Below are 26375 nucleotides of genomic sequence, written 5' to 3' on the forward strand. Positions count from 1 at the left end.
CCTCCGTTTCTTGAACAACAAACCAGCTGCCTCCCCTGATCTGCCCTCCAGGAATCACTGATGTATTTAAAATAAAGTATATAAAGTGCTTTGTGTTCTTCAGAGAAAGAAGTTATGCAAATACAGTATAAGAAGGCTGATCTTTTTAAAATCTCCTGCTGCAATGGCGGAGACAAGACCTCTTCTGAAAACAGTAATTCCTTTAAACAGAGCCATTTCCGCCTGCCTCCATGACCTGCCCACACCCAGGCACTCCGATCTTGCTAATTATTGGTGTTAATCAAGGCACCTTGTCTGAACACCAGGAGATAATCCTGATGTTTTTTATTAGGTGAGTCTTGCTTGGCGTGTAACAAAAGTTATATATCTTGAGATGACTCAGTGTCTGACCTGAGATAGTAAGGTTCTGAAGCCTTCACCTCCTTAAAAGAGAAACATGGACAAGAATCATTACTGAAAGAAAGCTGGGCTGAGATGTCTGCTAACAGACACACAAAGGACAAGAAGGAAATAATGAACACAAGGCCGGAGGACAGGACTAACCCCAAAATTACATAAAATAAGATGTGCTCCCAGTCCCACCCCCAAAACAAATCAAAGGGACAAAAAAAGAATCATTGTAAATAAAGAAGAATGTGTTACAGAAAGGAAAAGAGAAGCCCGCCAAGTTTCTGATCTTGAGCCAGATATTTAAATGTAAGCTTCATGTCATTACAAGGCGTCCCGACTTGGGGAAGACAGACTCCATCAATTGGCTGGCATTAAACCCGTGTTACTGTACAAAAGCCGCACTTGCTCCCTGGAGCCAGTTCAACTTTGAGTCACTATTGTCTGAAAACAATGGAATGTCTGCCAACCTGTGCCAGCAGTTCCAAAGGATTTTAATGCAGCCTGTGAGAGTGCTGTAACCCAGTTTGCCCTGGGCGAACACAGCTCCACTAAAGCAGCTACCACATGTAAAGCAGGGGAGGCAGCAGGACTCGGTTAAGACAGCAGAATGCCCCTTATGATCTCGCAGCACAGTCCACCCACTCTGGGCACCAACCTCAAGCAGAAATGCATGAGACCAAGCATCCCTGACTCCAGCATCATATGCCTGTTCTACTGGTTCACATGGCATTTGCAAATCCAAAACCTCTCTTGAATTCCTACACAGTGAAATCCTAGCTCTTTGGTTATACATAAAACAGGAAATAAATCTATTAAAAAAATTTTTAATTGAATTTTCTTTTCTATGCAAGAACTTAAATTTTGTATGTCATAAACTGTTTTTTTTTTTTTCCTTAACTCAAAATTTGGTTGCCACTGGCCCCAGGTCTAAAATTGTGAATTCATTTTGTGCAATGATGTAAAATAACTACCAGCATTGGATAGAATTGGCATTTAAACATGTTTCTTACACATGTTCTTAATAACTTCTGATACTCAAGTTTAAACGGGCATATGATCTTTATGAGAATATAAAGGTCAGGGCAACAGAAAGAACATAAATCAGGATGAATGGTTTTTGTCACTGAAAAATGGTTTCTTGGCCCACTTGGCCCCCAAAGGAGCTGAGGGAAAGGATGAGACTGATAGCTGGTGACTAGTCCTGCGGCTGGTGCTCACATCAAGTTGGCTATAAGGCATTTGCATTTTCCAAAGTGCTGGGCGGGGGCATCTGGGTAAATGGCCTTTGGGGATGGCAGGCAGTGGGCAGAGGGATCTCCTGCTTTATCACTCTCAGAAACAAGACAAAGAGCACAGAACAAGGGGTTATATGCAGAGGGGACATGCATTAACTCCTGAAGGACAAGTGAATAAAGTGTTCTGCAGTCTGGGGTTTCATAAAACCCTGTACTCAAGGGGATGGCCAACACATCTGAAGTAAATGGCTTTGGCCCACCTTTGGACTTGAACAAGGACTGTGACTGTTCACAGCACACTTGAAGAGGGACACCTTGAAAACGTGTTAAATTGGAAAGCATCCCATATACACATGGTCAATTACACAAGAAGAATTGGTCATTTTCAGAATAAAAGTCTTTTACAGAAAAACTACAGAAATATTTGCATTGTAATAAAGACTGTTTTCTTTTTTACTTATTTATTTTAATCCTTACCTGAGGACACTTTTCTATTCATCTTCAAATAGAGTGGGAGGGAGGGAGACAGAGGGAGAGAAAAGGGAGAGAGAAACATTGATGTGAGAGGGACACATCAACTGCTTGCCTCCAGCACAACCCCCGATCAGGGCCAGGGACAAACCGCAACCCAGATACATGCCCTTGACTGGAACTGAACTCTCGACTCACTGGTCCGTTGAGCCAAACAGGCCAGGGTAGGACTGTTTTCCAGGTTCCCCAAATAAATATCAGGGTCCCACTATTCTATCACATACACTTCCTCCCACCCTCCAGCCAGGAAACATAACTTTCAAAAATTCCATGAACACACTGTACAGTCTCTGGAAACAACACAACTTCCCAAGTGACAAATGATTCCCGTAAGCCAGGCTAGATCAATTTAACTGAAAATATTAAATATTGAGCAGTTAGGTGAACAACTCAGCAATTTAATTTACAATGTGTATGATATAAACATATCCCAGCCAACTATGTACAACAAAACTGATTCAAGATTCTAGGATTCTAACACATGATACTAATTTCTTCACACCTGCAGGGTATTATAGTTCTTTAGAATAAAGAGTCATGGGCATGGGCCCAGTGACAGGAGAGGAGGCAGCGCCCCTCTCTGGGAACTCGCCAAGTGTAGGCACTATGCATGTTACTCATTTAGTCCTAACAGATTCTTGTTTATCTCTAATAAACTGTAATGCACACATCATGTAATTCGCCCAATTAAAGTATACTGCCCGACAGGTTTCTGCATACTCACAGAACTGTCCAACCATCACCATCCTATAAATTTAAAACGTTTTCATCACCTCAAAATGAAATGCTGTGGCCATTAGCGGCCACTTCCCATCCCCCCCCCACCCCCCCAGCTCTAACCCTAACGGAAAAAGCTGGTGTTATCATTTTCCAGAAATGGAAACTGAGGCCTAAAGGGGCTGAATAACTGGCCTAATGACACCTGGTTAGGAAGACGTATGTGAGCCAGGAGCTTCTCTTTCACCACCAGGGGCACACATCACTTAGTCCATCACTGAAATCTGCACAGCATCTCACTACAAAAGAGATGCCCATACACTAAATTCTGAGGGGCACTGGCCTACTGGGGTGTGTGTATGTCCCAAAGAGCCTACTTGGATCAGTAGAACAAATGCTTAAGGAAAATAAGCAGAAATGGGGACAGGTAGATTGTCCCAATGGACAGCTGTTACGAGGGTCCTTCGACCACACTTGAAACAGCTTGGTCTGGTAAGGTCAACAATGTCACACACTCACAGTGGTAACAGTCATCTCTCAGCCCTCACTGTGTCAGGCATTTAAACACACTAACCTTCAAGGATTCTTTTATCAATTTCAAGGTTGTTCTGGGCCTCCCAATCTTTTCAATCACATGTGGTGTTAATGATAATAGTCAACGAGACACTCTCAACCAGCACGCACTGTTCTAACAAACATTGACTCATTTGAAAAGGCTCGTATTATCTCTTCTTTAAAGTAAGAAAATTAAACCACAGAAAGGTTGACCGAGGTTGCAGCTGTGACTATGTGGCCCCATGTGTGGATGAGATGGACAGTTAGGAACAAATACTTTGTAACCTGATTCTCCATGGACTGTTCCTCTTAAAAACAAACTACTAGCCCATATTCCAACTTTTTAAAATATTCACTTGTGCCCTGGCCAATGTGGTTCAGTGGTTACAGTGTTAGCCTTCGGGATCAAAGGGTCTCAGGTTCGATTCCCAGTCAAGGGCACATACCTGGGTTGCAGGTTCGATCCCCAGCCCCAGTCAGGGTCATTCAAGAGGCAATCTATCGTGTCTCTCTCACATCAATGTTTCTCTCTCTCTCTACCCCCACTGTCTGTCTCCCTCTCCATCTTTAAAAAAAAAAAATCAATTGAAAAATGTCCTCAGGTAAGGATAAACAAACATAAATAAATAAATAAATAAATAAATAAATAAATAAATAAAATTTACTTGCCTCTGAAGAAAAATAAATAGATAATAAATAAATTATAATTAAAAAGGAGCTGCCAGAGGTTAAAAAAAAGTAAAGAGGCTAGTGCATGAAAATGCCAATTGAAGAAAAAAAGCATCTGTCAGCTAGAGAGCATCTCCTCATTTGCACAGAGCTATGGTGGGACCCTGGCCCTGCACACCCGCCCTTTGCCACCCAGACGAAGGAGCCTAGATGCACCTCGGCAGCAACCACAGTGCAGAAATGTGGTAAACTCAGTCCAAATGATTGCTTTTTGGCCCTCATGCAACATGCCCCCAGTGTGAATCCAAAAGCAATTAAATCATTCCAGCTGGGAGTCCAATGACATGTTGTTTAAAAAGTCTTCTGAGAAATGTCCCTGTTCAGAAAGAGATGAGCACACAAAGGAACAATGGTCTCTGCTATTCTATTTTTCATAAGTGCAGAAAAGCATTTGAAAAATATACAATACGTGGCTAATGTGAGCAATGAACTTTCACCAAGTTCTCTCTGCAAAGGATGACGAATGCTTCACCACAATGACAATACTGAGGAAAAAACAAAGCCAAATTCATTCCAAACAAATGTATTAATTCCTCTGGTCTACCTCACTTATCCTACTGAAAAGAAATAACCAACTATGAGAACTTTTCAAAAACTAAGCCATTTCGAATATCAACTTCCAACACCAATACCCACAGAGCAGTATTTTGATTGTGTAGTTTTGTTTCCAGATAGTGATTTCCTCCCATAAGGGCTCTACCATTAGGATCATTTGAGGTTCTATATATTAAAAGAGTATTTCGAAAACTCTGAAACTCTGAAGAGCTACTGAAACAAAAGTTGCTGGGGGCATTGTTATTGTAACACTTAAGTGTGAACCCAAGGTTTAAAGCCCGGCTCATGATGTCCCTGTCACTTCAGATTATGAATTTTAATATACAAGCCCATTTCCATCAGGATGCTCAGTGGATTGTAAATGAGAACGTTAGAATCCTGTGTCACGTCTGTGAAATGCAGCATCTGCCTGGGGACAGGCTCTTGCAGGAGACGACTGGGTGAGTGCTCTCACTGCAAGGAAGAGGGTGCTGCCCAGACAGGCCCCGCCAGGCATGACTGCAGCACCGAGCTCACGGTGAGCTGGCAGGGTCTGTGCCGGGCTCCTGCTCTGAAGGGAACCCAATGCTTCACTCAGCTTCAAGTTTTGGGGACACACAAGATAAAGTGGGACACCATCGGCAGTTTGGTTTCCAGTTTCTTCACGTTTACACAGCCTAAATACAACCGTTCTCCTGGACGTGTGGTCCAATCAGAGTATCTGGCCAAAGCTGCCCCAGGAATAATGTTAAGTTTTCCATATTTTGTTTTCTGTGCATTTCTTTCCCCACGTTTCAGTGAGGGTGATCCTCCTGAAGGAAGATGCTGGTGTTGCTAAACTTCCTGACACAATTCAACATCCCTAAAAACAAAGTGGGGAAACGCACCAGGAGAAATCCCACCACAGAGAAGCCTGAGAAAGCAGCTCGCTCTCCACTTTCTTGTGTGACAAAAGTCAACAAGTCTGAGGCCCTGCTTAACTACACAATTATTATGTCCTCATCCAGGTTATTCTTGTTAGAAAATGTATTTTAATTTTAACACTTGTACACCCCCAAGTCAGAAATAAAAAGAAAATGGAAAACTGGGCAGGACAGAGCCCTGGTCTCTCACAGACTGCCCCACCTATTCTTTCTGCACTGGCAGAGAACTCATTTTAACTCAAGAACAGTGCTGATGCTCATCAGGTGCCCTCTAAAACCAAAGAATGATGGGTGAGGGGTAGGAAAAGTACAGGATGCAGGACAAGGGCATCAGGGGTCACCTGATGGTAGCAGGTGTCATACGCTGGGCCCTCTAACACATTCTGGAGAGGGGCAAATCCAGCTCTCACCGGCACGGCATGGCTTTGGTGCCCTCTGAGGCCAGCCACTGTTCATTAGGAGGCAACTGGGCATCAGTGCCTTCAAACCTAATCAAGCTTGGAGCTCAGCAGGTGCTCTCAGAAACTGGGACAAAGGTTCAGTTTTCTAAACAAGAAGAAGGCCTCCCTTGAACCTCAGAGAGAACAGAGAGTTGGCTAGAACAGGTCCTGGGTAAGCCTGGGGTCTAACATGATTCTCATGTACAAATTCACCTACCATCTTTCCACTTTCTTTAAAGATAAAAAGCACTGGTCCAAAGCCAGGTCAAAAGACTAGGTAAACACCTTGTGTACTCCCACAAGAACTTTCTATCACAAGTGAACCATCTAAAGGAGTATCTCTTTCATTGTTGTCACATATCACATTTAAACAAACATCCCCTGTTAAAATTCATGGGTACCCATTACAAGGAATTTCAAGGAGTTCTGCTCCACACGGACAAAGAAATGGGTCTCAGCAAAAGCAAAGCAGGAAAGACAACTTCTAGCTGCCATGGGAACTGCTGCCAGCATTTGTTGTGTATGTCTGACAATGACAGAGTCACTGCAAAGCTATCCTCTTCCCTGAGATGAGCACTCGGTCAATTCCTTGACCCTCATCCCACCCCCTTCACATAATCCCTATACCGTGCTTCCAGGTACGCACTGCCCCTTCACATCATTACCCTGCAGCTCATGTCAAGAAAGAAGTAAAGATAATATTATCCACGCACACAGAAGATGGTAATGTTTGAAAATGGAAGTTGAATCTAGGAGAAAATGGTCTAGTCAATCAGCAAACTCTAATAAGCTGTACAAGGGGGACCTAAGCGCGACTGCGAGCACAAAGGGAATCGACTCACCTGATTAACACAACTAGGGATTCCCGACCCAACCAGTCAGAGAATGAGAAGCAGTATCTCACACACCCATTCTGATACAGTATTCGTGAGTATCCGTCTATCACATGGATACATGGATACTAACCGATATGAGTCTAACTTCATGTTTTGTTCATATTTACTCATGATTCATATTAAACCAAATGTAAAACTGTAAGATTAAATACCTGCCCAAGAATTTTTTTAAATCCCTACAAGGCTCCTTCCTGCTTCATTCTATCTCAGGAAGTTCATGCATTCTGACTGCTTCAACCAGCAACTCCGCAATAATAAACTCCCAGTCTGTTCTCTGTGGTTCTGCCTTTCACCGTCACTCCAAACTCAACAGATAATGAAGTTCCTAACAACCCCAAATCAAACCCCTCCCTGATTCCTGAGATCACCTTCAACCCGCCTCTCCAAGCAGTTGTGAAAGCTGACCATTTTTGCTTCAAAATGCTCTTACACTCATCTGAATCACTGTATGACCTCAAGTCCAGCCTCTTATCTGCTCTTTCCTGGCTGAAATCCTTGGATTCTCGTCTTCTCTCCTTTTACTTCAGACTGAACCTCGTTGCTGGAGGAATCATCTGAACCTGATCTGTTTCATCTTATTGCCACATCTAAAATCAGTACCACCTCCCAATGCTCTACATTTGAGTTCTTCCTCCTGTCTAGGACATATGTTATCAACGCTATTCTGGTTCCCAGTTACCCTGAACTACACCCCTATACTGTGTCAATGTGCTACCATTCCACAAGTTATGTGTAATTTCACAGGTCATCTCTACACCTGTGCCTGTATTTCCACACACATATGCAGCTCTTTCAACTATCTAGATTTTCTGATGACCACATTGCAGATTTAAAAAAAAAAACAGAAATGTTTTCCTGGCCCTGGCTGGGAAGCTCAGATGGTTAGAGCATCGTTCCCATACACCAAGGTTGCAGTTTGATCCCTGGCCAGGGCACATACAAGAATCAACCACCCTCGCTGGTGTGGCTCAGTTGGTTGAGCGTCATCCTGTGAACCAGGAAGTTGCTGGTTTAGTTCCCAGTCAGTCAAAGGCACATGCTTGGGTTTGGGGCTCGATCCCCAGTAGGGGGCATGCAGGAAGCAGCCAGATGTTTCTCTCTCCCTCACCCTCACTATAAATCAATAAACTATTCTTTAAAAAGAATTTGTTTACAGAAACCAACCAATAAATACATAAATAAGTAGAACAAATCAATTGTTTCTCTCTCAAAATAACAAAATAAAACTTTTTCCTGAAAGGTTAATAAATGACCATTTTGTATTATGCTCTGGGATGATTAACCCCATAGCCCCAACTAAACTTTAAGCCCTTATAACGTAGTTCACATCTTTACCATGTGTATGGACTACCTAAACACAGTCCTAAGCCAGAAGTGGGACAGATGAACAACCATTAAATTGACAAAGTAGAAAAGTCCAACAACAATGAGAGGCAGACAGACTCCCATCATGTCTAAGCTATGCTTGTCTGGAACCTCTATTTCCCAGAGTCCAGAAAGACAGCTCAGTGCACAGCCGTGGAGTGAAAACAATGAGACGCGCTCCTTTGCCTCATCACTACCAACAGCACTGACTTTCTGCCAAGCACACAGAGGGACCGACTTCTGAGTCTCGTGGGAAACGCAGAGTCTAGCAGAGCACCTGGGAGGAGCCTGGGAGGAGCGTGGGAGAAAACAGTCTCAAGATCTCCCTACCCCACTGTCATCGCTTCGCTCTGCTTTCCTTACTTTCTTTCCCACACTCCATGCTAATTTTGCTCTTCATCAAATCCTCAACACCAACCCCATCCTTCTATCTGTACCTCCTCATTTTTGTACTGATACCCCCATGATTTATATTACCATGACCAACTTTTAGTCCCTTGTTATCCCTCAACAGGCGATTGCCTACAATGGCAGCCTTCCAATGTGTTTCCTCTTCTTCGAGTCACTTCCCTTTACCTAATCCTCATAATCAAGGTCAGCCTAATCTGTTCAGAACACATCTCTAATTAAGTCACTTCCTTGTTGAACCACCACTGGGCACTTTCCACTCGAGTCAACTTACATAGTTCCCTCTCTCTGAGATCCAGCCTTTTATCTTCCTCCTCTCCTCCTCTACTATAGTACTCCAGGAAAAAGTCAGCCTAGTTCATAATATATATGCATTTACCTGATTTCATATGCTGAATGATGGTTTCTTTTCTACACTAGAGCTCCATCTGCTGAAATCACAGTAAGTTGATCACAAAACTTTCTTCATGAAATCTTAACACCCCGTGATTAGACAGAATCTCTTCTGATGCCTAGTACCTGCAGCTCTTATGGAATTTATCATCATCTCCACAACATAACAGTATCTATCCTCACCTTGACAATCTAGTTACCTAGTAGACTTGATTGTACTGTTATACTAATCTCTTTGCTCTTAACAAGCTATCAGCCTGCTTTCATCTTCAGCTTCTCAACAGATGAACTGTTCCAGCTCTTTGGACTTTATCTTTAAATATCTATCTCTATCTCTATCTATAGATATATTTTAGAAAGAGAAGAGGGGAGAAAAACAGACAGAAACATTGATGTCTGCCTCCTGCATACTCCCTATCAGGAATCGAGCCTGCAGCCGGGCATGTGCCCTGACTTGGAATCAAACTGGCAACCTCTTGGTGCGCAGGATGACACACAATTAACTGAATCACATCGGCTGGGATTTTATGTTTTGTGGGGCTTTTTACTCAAAATCAATACTGAACCCACCGTGCCCATTGTGGACGTGCTTGTGGGTTTTTCCTTTCCTGGGGGTTGACTGGCATGAAGATGAAGCATTGTTGGTGGCTGTTTTGACGTCTTCTGTCTCATCATCTTCCTCCTCGACATCCTCCTCATCCTGAGAGCTTCCAAAATACACCATGCTGTTGGGCAGCGCAGGAGAACCTGGGAGGTTTAAGAAAGAGTGTTCATCAACACAGGCTTCCAGAAGGAGCACTTCAAATAGACATCTATTAAGTTTCAAACCTAAACCCACATGACTGAGCAGACAAAACCAAATATTAATCTCTACTGCACTTTTTACTTATTTTTCAAATCCCACACCCCCGAAATATCCTCCATGTCCTTTTGACAGATATCAAGCAAAACTTCCTCAGCAGGAGGATGATACTGTCCACCAAACATAACAAAGCAAAAATTTTTTAGGTCATCTGAAGAGTTCAGGGGTGGGGGAAAGACCACCAAAGACTGACATGAGCAAGAGAAAAAAAAAATCAATAATAATTATATATTTATTTATATATATATATATATATATATATATATATATATATATATATATATATCTCCACAGTGTTAAGCACATGAGACTATTCTGGGTTATTGCCCACAACAACTTTAATCTTCTTTCTCATAAAATATTTCTGGGAAAGCTAATACCAACTGGCAAAAGAAGTAATAAATATGTGAAATTCATTTCCTCTCTTGCCCACTTTACTGTAAATGAACTAACATATGGTCACATCAATAAAGATATAAGTAACCTCCCAAATGGAGATCTCACAATGCAGTCTTAAGTTGAAACCATTCCTGTCCAGTTCAGAACTACATGATCCAAGGAGATGGCACTGAGTGAGCACTCCAACGGCAAACCAAATACTATCTGCAGAAATGCAGCAGAACACACACCGTCAGTCCCCTTCACTTTTCACCGTCAGTCATGACCTTCCAATATGCAAAACCTCCAAAGTTATGAGGGGCTCACCACTGGTGGAGATGAAACTCCAAGGGGATATATGTGGCAAAAAAAAAAACACAAAAAAAAACACACCTCAGTGGATGACAGAATTGGATCCAGTCTGACAGAAGACATTTACAGTGATTTGGTTCTTCGCCCTCCCTTTTGATCACGTCCAATTACAGACAGGTTTTCAACAGAGGAAAGGTTCTTAAAATGGACAGACTTTGGTGGAAATCATTTAATCAAATAAGAGTTAGAAAGGAATTATCTAGCCATATTCCCACTGGGACAACTTGTTCATTCTTGTTCTAAGTGGTATTACAATTAATATAAGACTGAGGATGACTAGGAAAAGGGGAGACGTCACCGTCCCAGCTTCCTAATCAGAGCGTTAGGCAGGACGCTCACGGGTAATATACCAACACTGCTGGGGCTGTCTTTCCTAAATCTAACTTTACAGGTGCTTAAGAAAAAGCAGGAGAACTTTTGTCATTTACTCAAAAGGAGATTTGAATTAAAAAAAAAAAAAGAAAGAAATTTAACCATAGGCTGCAACTCATCTTAGCATGTAACATAACATAAGCAATACATGTTACATGCTATCAGACAGTGGGAACTTCAACACTTGGAAGTTATGAACTCAGCAGTTACATTTCTCTCTGCAGTAAAATGACCGGGGATAGGTTACATAATCTCTTCAAATTCATTCCAGATCAAAACATCCACGTCTAATTTCTTCTGAAGAAGAGCCTCCCTACACTTGACCTCAAACACACTAACTAGTGACTGAAATCAGAAAGCTGGGTCAGCATCAAAAGAGCAGGTTTCGTTCACCCTGGCGGGTTTGGCTCAGCTGTTAAGAGCATCGGCCTGCGATCCAGAGAGACTGGGGTTCGGTTCCCGCTAAGGGCACGTACCTTGGTTGCAGTTTATCCCTGGCTCTGGTTGGGTCGTGCGGGTGGCAACCACTCGATGTGTCCCTTTCACGTCAATCTTTCTCTCTCTCCCCCTCCCTCCCTCCCTCCCTCCCTCCTACTCTATCTGAACAAAATATGGAAAAGTGTCCTCAGGTGAGGACCTTAAAAAAAAAAAGAGCGAGCAGGTTTCTGTGCAGACCCTGCAGTCACCCCTGCCACCGACTGCCATCTATGGGAGGGAAGCAGGGTTTTGGCATGTCTTTCAGGAAGAAAGCCATTATCCCTCCAGCCTTCTTCTTTCTCCCCTCCGCAGAAAATGCACTAAATTCTGCAACTGGGGTCATTTAGGAGTGATGTGAAAATAGGGAAAAGTAAAACTCATAAAAAATATCCTGTCCCAAGAGAATCAGGTAAAGTCCACCTAGAACACCTGAGAAAGAAACAAGGAAATAACTTTCCTTTACAGGATCTGTTTAGGATATATATATATTTTAAATCTTCACCCAAGGATATATTTCCATTTATCTTCAGATAGAGTGGGAGGGAGGGACGGAGGGAGAGATAGAGAGAAACATCAACATGAGAGACACATCAATTGCTTGCCTCCCGCACGAGCCCGAACAAGATTTGGAGAGGACAGGGGAACATTAAGTTTATGTTCCAAAGAACTAAAACGGAGGAGAAAAACGTCTAGAAGCACAGTTCAGCATCCAAGTTTCGGTAATATCCTAAAGAAAGTGTACAGGGTCATTTCTTCAACAAAAGCAGAAAACAACTAATCTTCTAAATAGATCTGTTTTACCAGCTTCTCAGTAAACGTAAATAAATTGAAGCAAACAGCTAGGTACTCTAAAAGAAAGTAAGAGACTCATATTAGGAAGGTTAAAGGAGACAGATGACCACTAAAGAACAGAAGGGACTTTGAGGGAGTCGCTCTTTGACAGAAACTCAGAAGACAAAGTCCTCTGATGGAACTGGCTCTGCAGTCAGAAAGGACACAATTTCTTCTAAGTATGGGGCTCCAAGGGACAGAACCCCAACTGCCTTTCACTAACAGGTGATTTGGGTTCTATTCAGGTGATGAACATGTTGGACTGGACCTAAAGGTAAAGCACCAACCAAAAAAAACAGTAATGAAGGGTTCTTAAAGCAGATGAGAAGTAGAAAGGCTAGTATGATACAGGGAAGGAGGAAAACTCCTGGGAGAAGGGATAAGCGGAGGAGAAAGATCACTGCTCAGTAACAATGAACTTCAGGTGGGGAGGTGAGTTGACTACTAATAGTCCTTAGTTCAAAATATTAGGCTGGGACCCATTCTTCCCTCTGGCAAGTGCCACTCTTCTGAGTATGGTTAACTCTCCTTCCAGGTTTCATTTCATTCAGAAGCCACTGCCAACCCATAGCCTGCCTACCAGGAGCAGCCTCATGAACTGTTAGCTTCTCTGCACAAGAAATAGGCCTCCAGCACTTGAATGAGCCCCTCAAACCTATAATCGAACTAAAGCAAGTAGAAGAGACGCCAAAGCTCTGTAACCAGGTAGCAACTGTAAACCCTCTACGACCCCACGGGCACATACACTTGCAAAGTAATGGAGAGGCCAAGCTAGCAGCCCAGGCCAGGCAAACACACAGCCCTGCAAAAGCAGTATCTCTCCTCCTCCTTGAGACAAAACCATTTAGATCCGCTCATATTTCTTAATCAAGGCGACAGAGAAACATTGACTATTATATGCTAATACCTAGAAAATAACTATATAACAGCTTCAAATATATAAAACAAAAAGCAACTGAGAATCCAAACCTAGTTATGACATTCATATGGAATGTATTCATTTCTTTCTAGCTAAGAGCTCAATCATCTAATTTACAAATAAGTTTAGAAGAGGAAGAGGGATGTGCTCAACGCACACAGGAGTGATGGAAAGGATATTCTAAGACCCTAACAGGACACAGAAGTCTGGGCTATTTATCACTGGCAAAAATTATCCCACATTCCTCACTACAGAATGGGTCATTTAGGGTATATTAATTACATAATCATATTGATGCCAAGTCAACAGAAACTTAAATTCATATTTAGTATCAGAAAATCGAAGTGTGTGTGTTTTTCATTAAAAATTGTTTGCAACTTACAGATCCTGGAACATAAGAGGTAAACTTCATCTCTAGAAAATTTATTTCCTCCTAATGTCAGATGAGGCAAACATTTGAAAAGCTCATTATGGGTTCAGCATTCAGGAAAACGAGAATGTAGTTACGAGAAAGCAAGAGAACTAGAGAACTGGAACAGAGGTGATCCACAACTTGAAAATGCTTCCTAAAAAGAGACCTTCCCTTTTGACAGGAGAGCTCAGCTACCACCTGCTGCAAAATACCAGCAAAGACTGAAAACAAGGGCAGGCCTCATTTTGAACCTCACCCTGGTGTTCTCAGGATAGACTCTCCCTGTTGAGAATGAACTCAGGTGCAAGCCCTATTCATGACAGCAACAGAGGCTGACACACAGAATTACCTGATATGTTTCCTTTACAAACTGTAGATTTAGAGAAGTCACCAGTGAAAGGTGAGTATCTTCACAGGGTTCAGGATTGCGGGGGGTGTTCCTTATCCAGTAAATTATAAAAGTGTATCTAGTATATATAGTTTTCTATTAAAATTACAGGCAGATTTTTCTCTCCTGATTATTCAAGTGCATTAGCAAATGTGAAAAAAAAAATCTGAACTTGGATCAGATAAGTAGAATCGGGAGTGAAGAACGCGTCTGCGCTTTGCCAAAACCGTATTTCATACTTTTCAGAATTAGCTGGCAATGTCTCCACAATATTTACTGAAGTGAAAACCAAATGTTTTCATCTGGACAAAAATCAAACTGTGGTATGTTACAACCACAACAGAAATCATCTTAATCCAAAAGCTTGCTTTCTCTAATTTGCGCTGTGGTTTCTATAAAATTTGATTCTTCTCCATGAATCATGTACACATACAACCCTCCTTCCCATTATCTTCCCTCCCTGAACCAGTTCATTATCTTACAAGCTAAACATAGCTCAGCTCTATTTTGTAAAGACCCTAAAGGGACTCCCTGGCACATTGTCATTTGGCTGGGGAGTCAAGTTCTGGAGCTTGACCTCATAAACTCTGGGAGGGCCCAATGAGTTGGCATTTTCATGACTGATCTTTAGGGTACACAAAGAGAGTGAGAAGTAATGAGCCCTACTATCACAGTAAACTGAAAAACAAGACTTTAAAGTGAACTGGGAAGGTTGGGTAGGGGGAGAGAAACATATTAATTGACTTCCTAAGTTAGGAGAGGAGGGCTCCATCCATTGAAAACTAGAGAGCCACAGAAAAAAGCAGTTGCAACAACTGCCCGACTTCATGAATCCAGCCCTCCCTGTATGTGCCAGGCACTGCCGCAGGCACCAGGGACTCACACAGACCAGACGTCTCCACGCACCCTGTGCATTCTGCAAACAGTACCTGACAGGCTGGCTGCCGGACAGCTGTCACACTAGGATGGCATCTCCCCACCTCTTCCAGGTTGACCCTGACAGCTTACAAGGAAAGGACAATTTGCCACAGGACTTCCCAAACTTCACCCACTTCCATACACCCAAACATTATTTGTCATATCCAGATAAGCACAGGCTTCTATTTTCTTTAAAGTAATTCCCATTTATGACTCACATGCCTTGTCTCCATTGTAAAAGAAAGTTTATATCACTTGCCTTAAAGAAAAGGTAATGGTGAAAATCACAACAAAACTTTACAATGTTCAGCTAAAGTCATTTCTGACACCACCAGGAACACATGCAGCAGGACATGGGGAACAGCCCAAGGGCAAACACAAAGAGAACGCCTATTCTTTGCAGGAGAAGGGGCTGCCTGTGCACTGAAGCCTATCCTGGGTTTGCAATTCCTTTCTCTGTGCCTATGTCAAAAAAAGATGCCAACCACTGAGGAGGACTCTGCGTGGAACCCCAAAATAGGATAAAGCACCGGCTCTGCAGTCAGGCTTGCTTATCTCATGACACTCAGTTTACTTGTCTATACCATGAGCATGATGTCTTCAGCCACAAAAGCTGGGAGGCAACATATGCAAAAGCACCATAAGCAACTCACTTAAGTGATGTTGTTAGGCTAAGTAAGTCATGGCTTCAGTGACAAAAGCCTCGTAACTATAAATCCACTTCACTTAAGCAAGAGCAGAGACAACCTGTTCCCAAATGCTTTCCTAAATGGGAAGAAAGTAAGCACACTGGTGACAAGAATCTAGGGAGGTGTGGAAATACAAAATGAACTCAACAGTTCAAATCTCTGGAAACTGGGATAAGCGTGGGAGTAATGCCTCGTGAGTTAGAAACCTTCAGCCACGTAAGTTTCTTTCAAGGAAGAAAGAGGAGTGAAGTAAAACCTCTTCACAGCATGGCCAGTCTCTCCTCAGCCTTCCTCCTCTCTTCAGGCACAACACTCGGGCACTGGCCTCGGCACATGTGCTCCCAGATGTGTCTGCCGATTCCACTCAGGAAATTCCCCACATCAGGGCACCAGTTCTGTCTGCAAGAGCCCTAATCTGACAGACACAGTAAGAAGAAGGAATCACTTTCCTCCCAACAAGCTCAACACCCATGCTAACCTGGCTGACACCAGTGAGAGCAAGTATCCTGTAATTAATAGCTGGAATATACCCCTGACCATCTTTTCCAAGCATACACATCCCATCAAATACAAGGGGATCTCTGGATCTCTTTATCTCAAATGAATGCATAAATTACACCACACAGCAGGTTTAGAAGTGGAACAAGATAGAAAGTAACTTCCTCAAAACCACACAGCCACTCTCTGAATACCAAGGCTGTGTTCTCCTCACCATGCGGTATCCACAAATCATAACAGAGAAACTGAATACTGGGGGTAAGGTCACCTTGCCTCTGGGACATGGATACCAATAACTGTAGTGCTGTCAGAATACTGACACCTCAGGACTGCCAGCAAGATGCTCAAAAAACAAAACAGGACTATCCCTACTTCAAAGTTGTTTTCCTCATCTACCTTCTCTACGTGGATTTCAGAAAGGCCTGGAAAAACTAAGGGAATCTCTATAAAGTGGGGAGAAAGCCAGAGAGGACTGTGAGCCTGTGTCACCAGCCACTGGCAGGGAAGGGGCCTACTTTTTCTTCAGGGAGGGCACAGCTTGGCCAAAAGCCAGCTGGCCTGGGGTAGGGCTAATCCTTGGAGCAAAATGTCTTGGAATCTTAACTGATCAAGGTCTTAGAACAATGAAAAGGGATCCATCCTTCCCCTCCTCCACACTTAAAAATTCCATGGTTTCATATTTCTTCATAACTGCCTGATAAACTCTCCTGGCAAATAACTCACTCGCTCAGCCAAACTCAGCCTAGTAACACAAACTCCACAGAAAAAGCAAGCACATGAGCAACACAAAGCTGGTTTGATTTGGAACAAAGAGGGTGGCCACTGAAACCCTCAAGGTGCTGGGTAAGACACCGTTCTGGAGCAAACTTTTACTGCAACCATTCTCAAAAATTAAGATGCAGCACCACTCAGAAGGATCCACCAAAGAAGGTTGTGCACCACTCAGACCCTGTCCTTCCTCCCCGAAGAGTTCATATAATGTAAAGCATTTGCTCACGGAAGTTCATTATTAACACCATAGTGTTTCTTGAAATTGGAGGATTACTTAATTGCTTTATAGCATGTTAATCCCCTTTCATTCTGTGACCTCTAAAGCATCCCAGGCTTTTGCACTTGCCCTACTTAGACTTTATCATCTTCAATACCCAAAGTCAGTACTCTATCAAAATATGTGTTCTTTGCCAACAAAGCCAGCAACTATCTTTAGAGAAAATGCCACTCTTCTAGTACCTGCAGTCTATTTATCGGGTCTTTTAGATGGTTCCTCTTACATTTCAATTCAAACCCTGCCCTCCTCTCTGGTTCTACGTCTGCCTAAGCTCACTGGGAAACAGTAAATAAGTGAGGTGTGCTGGGATGGCTACCACCTGGGCCTGTTGAACTCCACAACCACTGTATGCTACAGACACTGCATGCCCATCTCACACATGGGGAAACCGGGGCTAAGGCTGCAGCCTCCTGCCTGCATTCCCACAATAACCATGCTGGGACGGCTTCCTGCAGCTTCAATCCATTCTCGGCTCAGCTGCCAGATCATCCGACTAAATAAAGGTTATATTAAGTCACGTCTCAGCTGAAGTACCTTGGTGGTACCCTCATATCTAACCCAGGGCCCACATCTGACTTCCTGGTTTTAACGTGGGGCACTCCAACCAACACACCCCAACACTAACCCATGCCTGGGCAGGGCTTCTGCAGATACCCTTCCAATCCCCAGGCCCTTTCTACAAAGCAGCACGGGGTTGCTTCCTGGCTGCAGTCTTCCCCCCAAGGCCCTGGGCACAGTGCCACTTCCTTCCTGCCAGCAGTGTGCACATCTCCATCCCGCACTGTCACGTGCTGACTGCTATGGTCCCTTTCACCTACCACAATGATACTGCTTTCCTGTTTCCAGTCTCGGTTTTCTAGGTGTCTGGCATATAAAAAGGATTCAATAAAAGCTTCCTGAATTAATTAGCAATTGAATGACAGCTCATCACTGAAGAGTCTCTCAGACTTGGGAAACAAAAGGCAGGCGGTCCCAAAACAGAAATCACTGCCTCACAAAGGCTGACAGTGCGGTTCTGGACTGGGAATTCCCACCCCAGAAAAGCTCGCTTCATCCAGCAGTGTGGAACTGTGGCACCCAAGGTCAGAAGAAGGAACTGTGTGGGTGTGTTTGTTGCAGGAATCCCATTTGGGAATCCACCTGGTTTGCAGGGCACCATAAAAAGAAAAATGTAAATAAGAGAATCATTTAACCTGCCACTGCTCTCCTGTATTAAGCTTTTTAATCTGTTAATAAACACAGTCAGAACAAAGAGAAGACGACAGAACTCATTAAGAATGACAAGACTAGGGACAGAAAACAGAGCCGTGGCAGGAATCACTGCGTGCAGCACGCCGCACATACCCCTTCTGCCTCTTCTCTGGCATGTACCCGCAAAAGATAATAATTATGCCTCTGGCAAGAGACAAATGTGGACCCCCTTCAAAGCAGCTATTTAAAGATAAATACACTGCAGGCAAACACTGCTAGCCCTGCCACACTATTCACGCCTTCTCCTTCCCTTTAGAAACTTAAGGTTATGAGAGGAAAGGAGAGAGACTTGCCAAACTTAGCCAAAAGGTCTCGCAGGGGGCCTTAAAACAGATTTTTTAAATCTCTAAAGCTTTTTCATCCTTGAACAACTGACTGGCTAGTGTGTTTACATGCCTACACTAATCTCAGTATTATTAGTGATATATAGAGGGTTTTTTCCCCACCCAAGGTTTTTGTTGTAGATACTGAATGGGGTTGTTGGAAGAAGGCATGTCTTGGGCTGGCCAGGTGTCCTTCCCAATGCCTCAAGATTTATTCTCTTCCATATTCCAAATTAGTGACAAGGCGATTCCAGGTAATAGTTGGGGAACTGGAGAAAAGAATAATCTGTAATCCTTAGCAACAATACCACTTCCAGGTCTTTGATTTGATTCCAGACTTTGTTTCCTATAAATACTGAGCTTATTAAAAACTGCCTTCTTTACTCCTGACAGTGTCTGCTGTCACCCAAGGGTGATGGAGTGACTGAACTCTTTCATGATGAACATGAAGTTTGGAGTTCTGACAAGCTTTATTTGGTTTGGAATTCACACCAAAAAGGAAAAAAAAAAAACATAATTAGAATGCAGGTTATTATAATGGTAATTGAATTCCCAACTGTCACCTTCTCCTGAAAGACTTCAGGAGGCAAAGACTTGGGTGAAGACATGCATCATCAGCAGTTGATGTAACTGAGTGAGAAAGACATTCAAGCATAAATACGAAGTTAGATAAATGACAAGGCAGTCACAAAATGGAACTGGCATCACATGTTACTGTTAAGTCATATGACACTGGAAAGTCAGAGTGCAAAAATCAAAATAAAATGCACTTCCAATTCAGGAAGTGACTCCCATCATATATGTACATAGGCGGCTTAGAAATATTCCCACCAAGGAGGTACTTGGCAGTGGGTGTCTCTGGGAGACTGGAGGAAAGGTATTTTAAGTTTCTTTTTCTTTTTTGTGACTTAGAGAGAGGAATGTCAGGTGAAGGGTAGGGAAGGAAGGGAAGAAAGACATGAAGGGAAAGACTGACAGACAGACAGAGATATCAATGGGCTGCCTCCAGCACGAGCCCTGAGACCCTGGCCAGAGACTGAACCCTAACCGTTTGGCATGCTGGGGGATGCTCCAGCCAACTGAGCCACACTGGCCAGGGTGAGTTTATTCTTTTGCCTACTTTTCCATCTTTTCTGCTGATATTCCCAAGAGGAACATGAAACATTTTTATAACAAACAAGCAAAAAGTTAATATTTTACTATTAATTTAAAATTGAAAGAAAATTATTGAAGTACCACTACAACAGGGATCATCTCCTTAATCCTATCTCTTCAAACCTGGAGTTGTAATTGGCTTAAGCAATTATATATCAAAATATGCCATCAGAAGCCACAAAATCCATCAGATTTCCAGGATAACAAAAGCACCACACGAATCATCAATCGTGTTGAGCTTTTAGAGCTAGATCCAGTAAACACACCTGACCTCATAAAAACATGATTTTTAAAATAAAGCTAAAAATGACCCATCCTTTTAGTACCACAGATCTAAAGAGTATAGAAGAGTAAGAGTGCAATGCTCTGCAAATCCTTAATGTATATCAGCTAAAAACAAATAAAACCTATTTTACTGCCTGCATCATATACATAGGAAGGCAATTCCTGTGCTCAGAGCATTTCCAAAATTGTTTTAACATATCTTAGGTGTCACTTATTAAAACCTTTGTTGCAATGCCTTCAACTTATGAGTAAGAAAAATAACAATTCAGGGTGACGCCGGAAGCCTCACTGCTAATGTGAGACAACTGCTTTTTAAAATAGGTTTTTATTGATTTTTTTTAGGGAGAGAGAGAGAGAGAAATGTGGATGTGAGAGAGAAAATCAACTGGCTGTCTCCTGCATGCCCCCCATCAGGGATGGAGCCCGCAACCCGGGTTAGTGCTTGGGCCAGGGATCGAACCGAGACTCCTCAGTCCACAGGAGGACAACCAATTCACTGAGTCACACCGGCTTGGCAGTGAGACAAATTTTTGAGCCAGTAAATGTTGCCCCTAAGGTGACTTTCCTACTTTGCGGAATGCCTGGGAGTCCGATCTGCTCATCCCTGGGAAAAACAAACAAACAAACAAACAAACCACCTTTGTTCCCTCTGACAACTCAAAATGCATTATGGCTGTGAAAAAAAAATGACTCTTTGTGTCTAGTCTTGAAATGTCAAAGCCGGGTTTCAGATAACATTTTCACTAGATGATATATACTTGAATAATAAGGACACCTCTCTAAATAAGGTCCTCTCTGAATTTTCCCAAACCAAAGAAAATATGGCTTTTAAAAATAATGCCTATATAGGAACAAAGACACACACATTTTTCTCTAAAAATGAGTCATACCCACACTCCATAGTAACCACTTTTATAACTTAATTTCATAATTAACAGAGCAATCTTCTGACATCCTAATGGAACAAGATTAGTGGATCTTAATTGCTAAAGAAAATTTAATAGTTAAGTTATGACTTCAAGTTAAGTCTGGCTCCAACTGCATTAAAAAGCCATGCTTTGGCCATGGCCGGGTAACTCAGCAGGTTAGAGTGTTATCCCTATATGCTAAAGTTGTGTGTTTGATCCCTGCTAAGGGCACATTTCAAGAATCAACCAATGAAGGCATAAATAAGTGGAACAACAAATCAATCAATCTCTCTCTCTCTCTCTCCAGCACCCCCCAAAATAATTAATTAATTTTTTTTTTTTTTAATTGTGGTCAAAGGCAAAAGACAACTTGATTTACCAGAACCATCTTGCTGCTAATGACACTGTTGACTCTTCAAAGATTCCTTCTGAGTACCTGGTTCCACTCACTCTCCATTACTGATACCACACCACACACTACCAGCCTCACAGCTGGTCTCTTATTCATACCTTTCCTCTTCCCTTCATCTTTCACAGTCAACCCCGCACTTCCTCTCCCATCTTCACCCTCAACACCTACACTCTTGTAGCATGTAGAAGGCCCAGCTACCTCATCTTCCCTTAGTCAAGGCCAAGTGATTTCCAGCTGCTAAAAAATTTCTCACTGAAATACAATTATTCTCCTTCATGTCTTGAAAGTCTCTGAGGACTATCAATAGCCCATAATGTCAAACATAAACCATAACTCTTCATTTTCCCTTCCCTAACAACTCAGACCTAAAGCAGATCAGTGAGAGGGCAACTGAGAAAGGGAGGGAAGGAGGAGTGACCACGGTGGCCCAGGTGGGTGTCAGAGCTGAGTGAGATTAGAAGGGTCCACCTGGGGGAGGAGTAGCAGCAGAGATAGAGGAAAGTGGGTTACACTGGAAAAGACTGACCAAGTAAACAAATTCATTACAGACAATAGCTGCCTGGTTTCTCAGTGTTCCGTGGAGAGTGGAAGAAAATCAGAACAAACACTTTGGTTAGTTAAAACTGGAATTGAAAGTACTGGTGCTATTTCACAAATTTTAATAACACAGAGACATAGATGTACATCTAGGCATACTAAATGAGCATGTGAACATGTGCACATACATGCGCCACACATATACATACATGCACATGTGCACACACATGCAATGTAGGTTCACAGAGCACTGAGGAAAAATGATACTCCAATAGCTATGAAGTGAAAACACCTCAGGCTCATCAGATCTTGGCTTCTAAAGTGCAACTGTTGCCCTGACCAGTTTGGCTCAGCGGTTAGAGTACCGGCCCGCAGTCTGGAGAGACCAGGGTTCGGTTCCCGCTAAGGGCACATACCTTGGTTGCAGTTTGTCCCCGGCCCTGGTTGGGTCGTGTGGGTGGCAACCACTCGATGTGTCCCTTTCACATCGATGTTTTTCAATCTCCCCCTCTCCCTCCCACTCTATTCTGAACAAAATATCGAAAAATGTCCTCGGGTGAGGATACAAAAAAACAAAAAACAAAATGCATAACTAGATTCTAATAATGAGGAAACAGTAAACAACCCAAATATAGGGCACTTCTGCAAAATAACCAGCCTATAATCTTCAAGTGTCATGGTCATGAAGACAAAAACGAAGAAACTGTTCCAAAGTCAGCAGACTAAACAGACAATTAAAGACCACACCCAAGCCCTGGCCAGTTTGGCTCAGCGGTTAGAGCGTCGGCCTGCGGTCTGGAGAGACCCGGGTTCGGTTCCCGCTAAGGGCGCGTACGGTTGCAGTTTGTCCCCGGCCCTGGTTGGTCGTGCGGGTGGCAGCCACTCGATGTGTCCCTTCACATCGATGTTTCTCTCCTCTCTCTCTGTTCCTCTCTCTCCCTCCCACTCTACCTGAACAAAAATGGAAAGGTGTCCTCGGGTGAGGATAAAAAAATAAAAAATAAAATCAATAAAAAAAAAAAAAAAAAAAAGACCACACTCAATTCTAAACTGGATCCTTCCTCTCTAAAGGTGGACATCACTAAGGCATCTGAAGCAATCGGGGGGGTGGGGGGGGTGGGGGGGGTGTCTGAGGATTAGGTGGTGGTAATGTGTCATTGTGAAGGTCCTAATTTTGCTGGTTATAGATTGTCCTTATTTTAAGAAAATGTACACTAACGTGTTAAAGGAGCAATGGGGCATCAGGTGGAAATTTTCTCTCAAGTAGTTTAGAAAAAGAGTTTTTTGCAGTGTACTTAAATCTTGCTATAACATATTTCAAAAAAAATTTTTTTTAATGTTCATAACCCTGAATGTCAAGCCAATGACCAACAGCAAGGACTCTCCCTCCTTCTCTCAAGTAACCTCACCAAAGGAACTCTCTTAGTCCATGGCTTTCTAAAGCTCTTCTCCATAATTCCATTAAGAGACTCCTCAATCTCTTTGCCAATCTTTTCGTGTTCTTGCCTCACAACTGTGAGAAAACTTTGTTCCTATAGTAAACACTTTCCAAAATACAGCTATGTAAATCCAAACCCATCCTTTATTACAAAAACTTATCCTCACCTTTCACTCTGTTAATTGGTCCTGTTTACATACATCAACCAATACTTTCACTGTTAACTACACTTAGAAATTAAGAATCAAGCAAAAACAGAAGGAGAAATACTAAGACTCAAGCAGCGGCCTTTCTCCCTTTAAACTCAACCTCAAAGCAGGCTGGAGAACTGGAAGAAGCATGCCGCAGAGACCAAACCAACATCCTTTCCTATGTGTAGTTACGACTTTTTCTTCCAACTAGGCTGTTCTTTCCAAAATCACTGGTGCCCTGGCCAGTTTGGCTCAGCGGTTAGACAGTCAGCATGGGGTCCAGAGACCGGGGTTCGGTTCCCACTAAGGGCATGTACCTCGGTTGCAGTTTGTCCCCGGCCCTGGTTGGTCGTGCGGGTGGCAGCCACTCGATGTGTCCCTTTCAGGTGGATGTTTCTCTCCCTCCCCCCCCCCCCCATCTGAACAAAAAATGGAAAAATGTCCTCGGGTGAGGATAAAAAAAAAAAAAGACTGGTAACAAAGGCTTACCTCGAAGGCAGAGAAAGGTAAGAAAATCTTCTGTCTTAGGCTTCCTTTTAGAGAGGTCAGAAATTTGAGTAGCTGGAGGGGGTAGCAATGGCTCCACTATCTTGACTGGAGTTGTGCTGGGACTATTCGGCTGAGATTGAGCAAACTTCCTTTGTGCTTGCAGCCTGGGCCTGCAAAAGCAAAAGAAAATAAAAATAAATTAAGCAGAGACTGAAGGATACAGAGCTGCATGCAGCAATAATATTATGACACAAAAGGGGAGAAAGACCCCATTTCAAGCAAACTCTTTCTAATTAAGGTTCTATCTCTCTCACACTCTCATAAACCACAGCCTGCTTTAAAGGGCAGTAAGTTTGTTTAAAGGGCTATATTTTACATACTGATGTAAAATATGCGCCATGAGCGTGCGTACCAGGGCATGCCTGTGCATAGACCACTGTGTGCCTGCGTAATTCAAAAACTGCGTGTGGTGTTTGATGACACTTCTGATTTACTCACAGTGATGAGGAAATGCAAATCACCCTGCCTTATACAGCATTCTGTTTGTTAGCATGCTGCTGTCACAAACACACCGTGCCCTTCATCCTGGGTCCTCACACTCACTCCACCGTTGCTATCCATCCATCCCTGACCCATTCCTGCATCCCACTTCTAATCACGTATAACTCCAATTAAGCCACAGACGTTTACTACACTAATTTAAAACTTGGAACACAGGAAAAAATATGTATTTTCCTAGACTATCCAAAACCATTCCATCTGTGCCAAATTACGGATTATGCTCTGCCTATAGAGTAAACCCAATGCCCTTAGTTAGAAATTCAAAAAACTGCCCTTAATCTACCTTTCAGGCCTCTTCCTCATTACAGTCCTACCTAGATACTGACCCCAACTTATCCACTTAGTGTCAATAAACCACAATTTCACCCAGGCCAGTTTGGCTCAGCGGTTAGAGCATCCTGCTGCAGAACAAGGAGTCTCAGGTTTGATTCCAGTCAAGGGCAAGTACCTCAGTTGGGTCTGGTCCCTGGCCCTGGTCAGAATTGTGTGGGAGGCAACCAATCAATGTGTCTCTCTCACATCTCCCTCTCCCCCTCCCTTCTTCCTTCTCTATCTGAAGATAAAGAAAAAAATATCCTCGGGTGAGGATTAAAACAAAAAACACACAATTTATAGAGTTCCTTCACTAGACATCTTTCATTTACAAAATCTTACGTAAGACATACCTTTCTATCAACTTGAATACTAATGAATCTTAGAAAGCTTTCTTTCCACCTTTCCCAAAACCACAGCCAACACCATAGCCGGTAGTTAATTTCCCTTTCTCTGTAAGTATCCTAACATATTTTTGCTTCATGTGTAACTAACCATTTATCATAAATTATCTCATAATAGCTCTTCCTTTAATTGTAAGGATCTCAATCCATAATGGAAGTAATTATCTCTGAGACCACTTAAAACTGTCTATCCTGCCCTGCTCATACAGATGCTTAAGAAACAGTTTTTGGGTTGTCGTTTTTTATCCTCACCCGAGGACTTTTTTTTTTTTTGCATTTATCTTTAGATAGAGAGGGAGGAAGAGAGAAAGAAAGAGAGAGAGAGAGAGAGAGAGAGAGAAATATTGATGTGAGAGAGACACATTGAATGGCTGCCACCCACATGACCCCAACGGGGGCCGGGGACAGACTACAACCGAGGTACAGCACTTAGCAGGAACCAAACCCAGGACTCTCTGGCCGCTGAGCCAAACTGGCCAGGGCCTTCTCTTTTTTTGTTTTTGTTTTTTTGCAAAAGAGTTGTTCCATATCCTTATCAACATTTGGTATTGTCATTATTTTGAAATGTTGGCCATTCCCACTCTATCTCATTGTGTTTTTCATTTGTATTTCCCTGGTAACTAATGACATGAAGCTCCTTTTCATGTGATTCTTGGCAATCTGAATATCTTCTACTACTATAAGTAACTATTTGATGTTTGCCCTTTTTTATATTGACTTGTCTTTTATTATTTATTTGCAGGAGTTTATTGATTCACAACACGTGTGTGTGTGTGTGTGTTTATACTGGATTCCAATCCTTCATCTCACAGATTATGTATTCTGAATA

At 42.7% G+C, this 26375-nt stretch overlaps 1 protein-coding gene across 13 annotated transcripts in view; it reads right to left on the minus strand.

Annotated features, from left to right (window-relative positions):
• The window catches only part of JARID2 (jumonji and AT-rich interaction domain containing 2), a 266545-nt gene that overhangs the window by 40316 nt on the left and 199854 nt on the right, over positions 1–26375 (minus strand). For all 13 annotated transcript variants that reach the window (XM_036257239.1, XM_036257247.1, XM_036257237.1 and 10 more), the window contains 2 exons: positions 24270–24439; positions 9687–9863 (listed from right to left, as the gene is read on the minus strand). In XM_036257239.1, the coding sequence (XP_036113132.1) occupies positions 9687–9863; positions 24270–24439 (347 nt within the window). The remainder of the gene's footprint in view (positions 1–9686; positions 9864–24269; positions 24440–26375) is intronic.

This window comes from Molossus molossus, unplaced genomic scaffold (genome assembly GCF_014108415.1).
Source record: "Molossus molossus isolate mMolMol1 unplaced genomic scaffold, mMolMol1.p scaffold_m16_p_12, whole genome shotgun sequence".
NCBI classification, from domain to species: Eukaryota; Metazoa; Chordata; class Mammalia; order Chiroptera; family Molossidae; genus Molossus; species Molossus molossus.